General features: G+C 32.8%; 1 protein-coding gene across 3 annotated transcripts; it reads left to right on the top strand.

Annotated features, from left to right (window-relative positions):
- The first annotated feature begins 1,489 nt into the window (after window positions 1–1,489).
- Window positions 1,490–7,083, top strand: LOC105336572 (cytochrome P450 2J6). 3 transcript variants are annotated; one of them, XM_011440932.4, is made up of 6 exons: window positions 1,490–1,588; window positions 2,496–2,595; window positions 2,781–2,947; window positions 4,371–4,895; window positions 6,228–6,668; window positions 6,793–7,083. In XM_011440932.4, the coding sequence occupies exons 2-6, from the start codon at window positions 2,498–2,500 to the stop codon at window positions 6,972–6,974; spliced, it is 1,413 nt and encodes a 470-aa protein (XP_011439234.3). In that variant the 5' UTR covers window positions 1,490–1,588; window positions 2,496–2,497; the 3' UTR covers window positions 6,975–7,083. The 3 variants fall into 3 exon arrangements, with proteins under 3 accessions (XP_011439234.3, XP_034306016.2, XP_011439236.3); XM_034450125.2 differs by having other exon boundaries at window positions 1,567–1,645; XM_011440934.4 differs by lacking the exon at window positions 1,490–1,588 and adding an exon at window positions 1,654–1,687.
- The last annotated feature ends 3,315 nt before the right edge of the window (window positions 7,084–10,398 follow it).

Below are 10,398 nucleotides of genomic sequence, written 5' to 3'. Positions count from 1 at the left end.
TCAGCCTTATATATTGAATTATACATGTTGGAACTCTCATTATTTATAATGGTATAAAATTATGATTTATATCCAACAACTTGTAATTTTCTACCCCCGAGCCTTGACGATGGGATAAGGTACATACAGCGAATTGGATACAAATCGTATCTTATCGCAAACAATGAGATCTTCTTTTCATCACATGTTTTAATATGTTTACTGTTTCATAGGATTTTTTACTGAAACCATTAACGTCCTTTAAAATAAATACGTAAAACCATTATGACGTCATTGCGTTAGACATTTAATAGTAATACACGAGTGAAATCAACTGCATATTGAGCTAAACATGTGAAAAACATATATATTCCGTGTATCATTAAAGAAATAAACGGCATGTTTAAAAGTTCACTGGGATATGAAGTTGGTTGGTCACGTGATCAAATCCCGCGAAGCCCGCGTACCAGCTATATTATCTTTGTTTGTCTTCTTTTCGTTCTCAATGACGATACACACTCGGTCTTACTTTCTTCTTTCTGAAAACAAAGTCCAGAGTTTGTGGTTTGTACATATTTTGTCAAGCTACATCATGTGACTCCATCAAAATATTTGATGCACAGTCAAAACACAATTCCAAAATTTAAATAAATATTATTTCAGAGAGCAGTGATCTAACAAAAATTTAACGCACTAATAAACTTTTAGAACATTTCAAGGTTTGTTTCATTGGTCCGAAAATTAACGTTCATTTTAACAATTTTAAAAATGCGGGGTTTTTTGGGTTTTTTTTTTTAAAGCTTTTATACACAGTGCATGTTTACGGCGAAATTTAAAAGTCTTGTTTCTATTCTTTCTTCTTTTTTTTTTTTAAATTAGCTGTAAGTCTGTAGCTCCTGGTCTGAAAAACATTGGGATGGACGACCTGGGAGCTACAACTACAAGTACGGAACTGTAGCTCCCAGGTCGTCCATCCGAATTTTATTCAGAACAGGAGCTACAGACCTAGCTGAAGCTAAAGCTATTTTTAAATGAGAAAAAACAAGGCAGGAATAATGGTTAGCTAAAGTACTTTCTAAAGGCAAGCATATTTTTAATGTATCATTAACAGCACAGCAGCAAAATAGCGTCAGAAAAGAACCCTCTCCTATGAAAAAAGCTATTAGGTCAGAAACTATGGAATCATCCTCAGGCAGTATAGATTTAATTTTATTTAGATAATGGTCAACAGTTACACAGAGATGAAAATTTTTGTCGATTTTTACCGAGTGAATTTTCACATTCTTATTACTTTAATCATCGTCCATCAAATCACTACATGTATATATCTGTTTTTGAAAAAAATTAAAAACACTTTTTTCGAGTATAGATACGCCAAGGTTAAAACTAGTCATTTCTGCACAAGTCGGTCGTTTGTTAACACTACGATGCATAAAGTTGACTCAATATTGAACTATGTGCTGTATAATTGCATGTATACATGTAACACTGACTTTTACAACCTCTCCATCCTTAAAATTACATCACAAAAAAAAAAACAACTGACGAGCATCCGTAAGCCACCGGATAAGCCTTCCCGTCACAACCACAGGGGGCGCCATACAGAACAGTAGGTATTTTTTCGTTAAAAAATACGATACTCTATGCTGAACAATCAATATAATAGGTAAAACATATATATTATGATGACCAGTTTATTAATTTGAAGGTATTTATATATTTTTTGTCTAATTATTATTTTTTTGTCGTTAAACAAATCGTTTAAAGATACAATTTAAGAAAAATAGTCTTTCACTTTAAATATATTTAAAAGCATTCTTTATATTGAAATAATGAGACATTTAATTTGCTTACGTCCCCTCGTTATTTCTATTTGGTCATCTAACACAATTCCATGTTAATGCTTGCGGTATTCGGTCATATAAATAGCTTGGGTAAAGATTCCTCTTTGCTGCTTATCTCTACAGGTGGTGTTAAATTAATTCAGTTTAAGTTTTACAAGAACACTCGTCATTTACAAATCTCAAAAGTAAACGTATCTTTTAATTCCATTTTATCTAACAACGCTTGGATCGATATTGTATTAATTCGTTTTAGAATCATTTATATGAATATGAAATACTGTTGACAACATGGAAAGCCTTTTTTGAAGGGGGGGGGGGGGGGGGTCAATTTGTCACTCTTTTTACAAGTGAGCTATGCAGCTCAATCACACTGGAGAAATACATTATTTTTCTTGCCTTGTGTTTGTTAAAAAAAAATGGCGGCATTAATTTTGTGGTGGGTGTGAATTCATACAAATTTTTTCAATGTTCATCCAATGAATCTGTTATATATTTTAATAAGAATATTATAATCTGAAAGATTAACAGAAAGAAGAAATTTCCTCTTAAAGACATTTCTATATTAAAACATTTAATTGTATTTCTTTCTCAAACAATTGTACGCTTAAATATACTTGTGGAATGGACGACTGTTTACAAAAGTGATTCTCAACAGTTGTATGGTTTATTTAGAAATGTCCAAGAACAACAGTGCCAAAATTCTTCCTCCGCGAGAACCCGGATCCTTTTTGGTGGGGAATTATGATTTCAAACCAACGATTCCAACTTATTTGTAAGCAAAAATGTGTTTGATATTCAATGATACTAAACAATCCGACGTATTTCATAGCCGATTATATTTCCTATCTATATGATACATTAAAAATTAAATCCGTTTATTAGTGGTACCCCCTTTATTGTGCTTACCATACTGGTATGTTTTGATTTGTGTAAATTAAACTATCCGGTCTGTTTCAGAGAGTTGTGGCGTAAACATGGCGACCTTATTACCCTGGTAACATTTGGCCAAACAATGATTGTCGTCTGCGGCCATAAAACGCTTACAGAAGTGCTAGAAAAAAATGGCGAAAATACTTATGAGCATCCTTTTGTTTTCGGATTTAAAGAATATTTTGAATGTTCAGGTACATGTATGTTTTCTTTTTAAGAATATTGTGTTTTAATTTTAACCGTTAAAGGTTAATGCATTGTTTTTGCAATCAAGCACCAGTTTCGCTCAATTCAAGAATTCAATTTTGTTGCCAGAAAGCAAAACAAAACTAACATTTAAACGGTGTTTCCGTTGGGCCGAGCGCGGGTTGTTTGTTTAAAACAGAGACATTATTGTTCGATTTTTGTACAAGAGAGAATTCGTTGTCTTTTTCAAATCATAAATTAAAGTTAAACTAAACGGCGCATGCTCAGTCTAACATTACCACGTAAAACATGTTTTATCGGAAATATTGCTACTTCATTTATTGTCAGATCGACCGGTACCTTCGAGTTAATGTTTTCATTTTCCACCAAAAAATAAAAAAAGACATACGTAAAACTAGTCTTATTTCTTGATTGAAGCATTGTTGATATTTATCTGCTTTGCATAGTTATATAATTGAATTTGAATTACTTAAAATGAAACCTTGCAAAGTTTTTAATTGACATAAGGGGCAATAAACATCGATAAGCGCAAGTCTTTTGATGATCGAGCGAACTTTTTCGAAACAAAACTGCGGTCAGTATGGCGGCGCCCAGGGCTGGATGAATTTTTTCTTTTACTCTGAATGCCTCTGATTCATCTCTCAGTTTTCACTGATTTTCTTCTACTAGTATATACACGTGTAACAATTAAGCCTCGCTTCGCGAGCAGGGCCTCGCCCGCATCTCGCAGAGCTCGGTACTGTTTTAATGCAGTCGTAACTTTGGTATAATGATTCGAAAACAGTTGGGTTTCGTAATTATACGAGGGTCAATCAAACAATACGAAGACAATATGGCTGTCTATCATATATTTTTCATAATACATGTAGTCATAATTAACAAATTAATTTATTTCATTAATATACTAAGTTTTATTCCATTTGATGAAAAGGTATTTTTGATACCCGATTTAAAAAAAACATGTTTCGTTGCCACGGCGCACGGTAACGTTGAAAACAAGACGTTGAAAAATACACACGCAGAGTTAATAGAAATATCCAATCTTTTTATTACCCTGAGTCTTGTGGGCTTTTCACGACACGATTGAAATTGGCACTATATCACTTGACATCTAATTTCCTCACATTTGTTCAAGTATCATAAGTTAGTTCCCCGAAGTTTTTAATGTTTTTACCGCATGTCTCTTCGTTTACTTAAGAAAAAACTGAAAAACCCTGTTGTTTATTCTTTTGACCAAATATATTTACAGATTTTCTATTCTATTTCGTACTTTTGATGTTCTAAATACAAATACCACCACCCTAAAAATGTAATATGCAATTTTTCCACCATTGAGCATTTTCACAGTATGTATCCAATTAGATTCTCTCAAAATTTCTGACAACAAACACTTGTTTCTTAAAATTTTAGGTATCCTTGGTGCGTTCGGGCAGGTTTGGAAAAAACAAAGGAAATTCGTCATTGATACCCTCAGAAAAATTGATTCAGGAAGCGCCAACCAGGAGTCACATGTAGCGGATGTAGTTGTAGATTTTCTAAAAGATGTGGAGCTTGCCAATGGTCAGCCTATTGAAATGAAAAAAGTAATTAATACAAATCACTGTAACATTATCTTTTCCTTACTTTTTGGGGAAAAATTTGAGCATGGAGATGAAACACTGAGTCGCCTTGCTGGTTTGGTAGAAGAAGCAGGGTATGCTGTGTCCGATTCAGGGGTGCTTTCATTTTTTGAGTGGCTGAAGTATTTGCCAGGAGACCTATTCAAAGCTAAACGCTTACGCTATCTCGTTGATGAAATCAAAAAGGTAGTAAAAGAGTCTGCGGATAAACACAAGGAAAAGACACACGATGCAGATGCTACTGACTTCATCTACAGCTTCATGCAAGAACAAGAAAGGATGACGCAAGCTGGTGAGGACATGGAAGGATTCACAGGTATGAACAATTTGGAAACCTCAAGACTGCTGCGTTGTCAAAGATTAATGCAATAGCCAAACCCTTATATACGTCTATTCTTCCGCCGTTCTGTGAAATGCAGCATACGCCCAAATTGCCCTCGGACAATAGTAAAGTTACGACTTATCATGAAACGAGCCCTAAATCTCACATGTATTTCTATGTTCTACATCCTACACACAATAAATAGCACTACATGTTCGATAAAACTTGATAGATTAATCAACCTGCAAGCATGGTGGCATATTTTGGCCCCAGTGTGCTTGTTAATTATTATCTCAAATATAATGACATGCAGGATTAATATAGATTCATATGTTGACATGCAGGATAGATACGTCAACATGCAACATAATTATGTTGACATGCAAGAAAATTTCAATCAGACAAGAATTATTTATAATCTCAAAAAAATATCAAACACCGCCAACATGTGACTTCCAATATCCTACATGCCACTTATTCATATTGACATGCAACATATCTATATCGATGGATAAACATGTCTACATTCAACTTAGTTTTTTTTAAATGCAAATTATTTATGTCAACATACAACTTATTTATGTCTACATGCAACCTATTTATGTCGAAATACAATTTATTTATGTTGACACGAATCTAAGTTATGCCAACATGCAACTCATTCATGTTGACTAAGTTACATGTTAACATATTTATTTAGCTTGTCAACTTCACTAAGTTACATTTGGACAAAATAAGTTGCGTGTTATATTCATCTCCGTTGTCAACATAAATAAGTAGCACCTAGCATGTTGGAAGTCACATGTGGGCGATGTTTGATATGTTTTTAAAAAAATTAAATAATATTGATCTGATTGCTATTTTCTTGCATATCAATATAGTCATGTTGCAGGTTGGCATAACTATCTTGTACGTGAACATATTTATCTCGCATTTCAGAAACGCGTATATACGAGATCATCGTTAGAATATCGCGAGGGATTGCCAGGCGCGTATCTGCAGATCAAACGAGAAGCAGACAGCTGGATTTAATGCTAATTTAATCATGATTTGGAGGTTAAATTAGAAATATGAACACATTCAGAATTCATATGTTAAAAGGGAGATAACTCAATTGCATAATTTGATGTAAACATGTTTTATAATAAGATACAAAACATTTTTTTAAAACTTTATATGAATGTTTACATTTGGAGACAGTAAGCGTTCAAAACTTGCAAACTTGAGCCCCCTACAACGATTTATCATATGAATCATATATCTTGAAATCAAATCATAAATATAATTAAACTTGATTACTGAGTAAATCTGTTTTATTTTCACCAGACCGTGACATGATTTTGTTTGGATTTGGTTTTCTGTTCGGGGGGATTCCTGTCACACATGCACTGGCGTGGTCCTTCCTTTACCTCGTGCATCATCCCGATGTCGTCTCAAATATGCAAAAGGAAATTGACAACATCATTGGCAAAAATCGCCTTCCAACCATGGAAGACCGACCATCTCTTCCATACTGTCAAGCAGTCATCTACGAAGTACTCCGCATGGCTTCTGTGAGCTCTGGTGCACCTGCTCACGTTCTGTCAGCTGATATAGAGGTCAATGGGTACACGCTTCCAAAGGACGCGTGGTTAATCCCGGGGTTGTCTACAATAAACTGGGATCCTTCTATTCACACAGAACCAGAAAAATTCAACCCTGGACGATTTATTAATGATGAAGGTCAACTTTTCGGATATGAAAAAGTCTACACCTCTTTCTTTATAGGTAAAACTTAAAATTGTTTGTGATATTTTTTTAGTAAAACTTTAGTTAAACTATAAAAATCAATTCTATTTTTGTAACAAATGTTAGATTATAAGTAAATGTTTTATTTTTGTCACATTCTCAGGACCAAGAACATGTCTGGGCCAAAGTCTTGCCATGATAGAGATGTTTCTTATCATAACAAGCGTTGTACAGAAATACGATATCGGCAACGAACCAGGGAAACCCTTAGTATCCCTCGAGGGAATATACAAAGGGGTCCACATACCTAGTCCCTACAATTTGTGTCTTAAAAACAGATTGTAATTCTATATGCAAAGCTTTAGGTCAACAAACCGATTAGAGTTATTGAAATGGTTAGAGGAGTTGATGAATCTAAGTGAATCTAAAGGATTTTTATAGTTTATATCAAGTTGACGTATCTATCCTGCATGTCAACAAAATTGTTCACGATTTTATGTAAGAGGTATAATTAAAAATGTTTGGCCCAAATAGGTATTTGTTGTTTAGTACATACATAGTTTTAAAAGGAAACTCATAGCGAAAGTATTTTCTGGCAATAAATAGAGAAAATTAAACAGATTAGCAGATTTGTTATATTTTATCTAATTAGAAATGCTTGCATGTTAACATAAAACAACATTGAAAGCGTCCTATGACTTATTTAACTTTTAATCCTACCCTTTACGATCGCTTGCTAAAATTACAATTCAAAAATTGAATAACATTTATTAGTCCCCATGTTTGTTTAAAGTTCTACTGTACATAAATTTAACAAATGGGATAAACTTAAATGAGTGTCTGGATGAGATATAAAACGTAAATTGAATTGTTGTAAATAAAGGCATTTTAAGTTGTTATCTTCACATGTCATTACAGTTGATCTTTTGTTTATTATGAAAAGAACAATGTTTAATCTGTATTTGCGCCTTGTAAAATGCATCTATGTTCTTCATAGAAATATTTCTTGTATATGTTAACTGGTATAGAAATAATTTGTTTATTTCCATGTTATATCCTAGTAATATGCTTTTTGTCAAATAAATAACATATATAACGTTATTACTAATTGCAAAAATGTTGTCTTTTTAAATTGAATTGGTTTAATTCAAAAATAGTTTGATAGATTCCAAGTGGGCTTATCTATGGAAACCATAACATTGGCTAAAGATACATAGTTGTACAGGTGAGTGATGTTGCCCATGAGTCCCGTGTGTTATGGTTGACCAAAGAGTTGTTGTGAGTAACAACTGCGCAGAATAAATGTCAACTCATCTGTATGTTCTTAGGGGCATATCTTTTTGTCCTTTTTATGCTAAAAGGAAGCCTTTAGTTTGGTCTTATGGGGAGAAGACCTACGTACCCTAGCATCTTCACAAGCAAATGAAAAAAGGACACTAATCCTAATCTTTGGAAAGGGAGGCAGAGGTTTTACCTCCTTTCTTTGCGGGGAGGGAGGCACAGGTTTTAATATATATATATATATATAAATTGATATATCTGTTAAAAATCTTCTTATGATTTTTAACACTGTTCCACAAAAGCGGACCAGGACTTGATCTTTAAAAATCATTTTCATTATTTTTATTATGTATTTATTTTTTAAAATGTCAGCCTTTTTAGAAAATGGGGAGGGGCGTTTCTACGTGCTTATTAAGACTAAGTCTTACAAAAATATTTTTAGAATTAAATTGCAAAAAAATGTCTATATATAAAATATGTAGCTATGTTCATATATTTGTAGTTGTAGCGGCACGTGTGTTCGCCTCTTTATTTTGACCTTTTTCTTATTCTTTGTTAGTAATCTTACAAAAAGAAAAAAAATCACAAAGCAAAATATAGCGATGTTTTTGTACAGTATTTAAGAGCACATTCTTCGTTGTTAACTGATTTCGTTTTAATCATATCAAATGTATATATTTTTTGTGAACACTGTTTTATATAGTCTAGAAACATTGGAAATGGCGGGGTGACTACCAAAGACACAGTACAATTTACAATTAATGATTAGTAATAATTACTTCAAGAATGCACCCGTATATTTCCTTCCCAAACATTATATCAATTTTATAAACATATATCTGCAGGTTTCTAAAAATAAATCCAATTCTCACATTCAAGCCAAATAAGTTACTTTCAATTCCTGTACCTGTACAAAATTAATGTATAAAGTAAGATAGCTACATGTACAGCCGTTAAAGCAATATCAACTAAAAAATAGGCACTTTGTTGCATAAGTTTTCAAAATACATGTATATCAAACTAGTATTGTGTCAAGAGTGTCAGAAAAACTATAAAGAAAATTTTTTAGCATTTTGTTTTATGAACATGTTAAAACCACTTCTGGATAAATTAATCTTACAAATTTTTATGCAAGTTTAAAATTGGGACAGATAAAATTAAACACCTTGCATTTGATATACTGACAAGCTTATAAAAGCCCTATAGGTAAGCTATTGTTTTCAATAAATTTGATAATTTGTCCTTCCTTTGAAGAGTAAATATTCATGATGTAGACAAAATATTTTTTTTTAAAATTAGAAATATGGTTGTCGGCTAGTTGATGCATGCAAAACGTGTAAAATTTTGTTATACAAATCTGAATAAACTCTTGAACTGTTCTCATTCATGTGTAAATTACTTAAACTAAAAACTATACGATCTTATCGACAAGCCTTTTCATTGCGAAATCGCCAATCAGTATAGTAAGAAATAACATGGGTTCTTTTTTCAGTGTCAAATTAAGCTAAACTAGGTTAAAACAATTATCTATTATATTTGAGAGTCTTAACAAATTCAACTGCACCTGCACAGTTTTTTCATTGTGCGTGAATATCGACCATATCAACCCACTTTGAAAAAAAATTATTTGTTTATGTCTATAGCTTTCATTTTCTTTATAGTAGGTCTAGTATGCTTGCCAAATCACTTTACTGATTATAGTCAAAACAGAAGTTACCTTAACAGTTAAGTAAACAAAAACATGCATTACTACGATCAGTTGGCAGTACTTAGGGAAAATTATGTTTATATTATTCTATTTCACAGATAATCACAAAATTGCAGTGGTTGTTGAATATGCACAAGAATCAATATATACGGGGTGTGGCTATATAGAAAGATACTTTATTGGGAGAAGTCTCCACGGGTGATTAATTGATAAAGCACGAGAGATATACGATAGAGACAAAGAACCACTCATTGCTTATTGAATCTCATAATTATTCATTTTTTTGTCCACCGGTAACTGGTGCTTGAAAACTCCTCATTATTTGACGTAACGGGCAAGACAATCACAATATTCGGAAGCTGTTATACAACCTCCGTCTTAAAATTGGACATGAACTAAATATACTGGACATGTTCATTATTGATAACAGGTATATAAACTGGCCTATGCTTCGACTTGACAAAGAATACAAAAACAAAAAAAGTTTCTTAAGATAAGGCTTAATTAAAATGGAATTTAAATATGGTGGTCATTTCAATGGTCTTTAAAACGTAGCTCTTTCTATATCAGCATGGTCCAATTGACATCATGCACACAGTGGTAAATATATGTAAAGTTCAAGGATTCATTGACCGCGATGTTTATTCTGTCGGCCTCTTGACTATATTTGGAGATGACTTTTCATGCGTTACGGATATTCAAACGTCCTTCTCGGTATAGAAAATGTTTCTGCATTCCTAGCTAATTGAACGCTGTTTTTATTATCAAATTCTATTGATT

Source organism: Magallana gigas, chromosome 4, assembly GCF_963853765.1.
Source record: "Magallana gigas chromosome 4, xbMagGiga1.1, whole genome shotgun sequence".
In the NCBI taxonomy this organism is placed as follows: Eukaryota; Metazoa; Mollusca; class Bivalvia; order Ostreida; family Ostreidae; genus Magallana; species Magallana gigas.
The sequence above is the reverse complement of the archived record's forward strand: the minus strand, read 5'-3'. Positions and strand labels throughout refer to the sequence as shown.

Excerpts from the sequence above, each read along its gene's own strand:
- LOC105336572 (XM_011440932.4), top strand. The coding sequence starts at position 2,498 with ATGTCCAAGAACAACAGTGCCAAAATTCTTCCTCCGCGAGAACCCGGA. Across the intron at positions 4,896-6,227 it reads GGACATGGAAGGATTCACAG|ACCGTGACATGATTTTGTTT; the intron begins GTATGAACAATT and ends TATTTTCACCAG. Across the intron at positions 6,669-6,792 it reads CTACACCTCTTTCTTTATAG|GACCAAGAACATGTCTGGGC; the intron begins GTAAAACTTAAA and ends TCACATTCTCAG.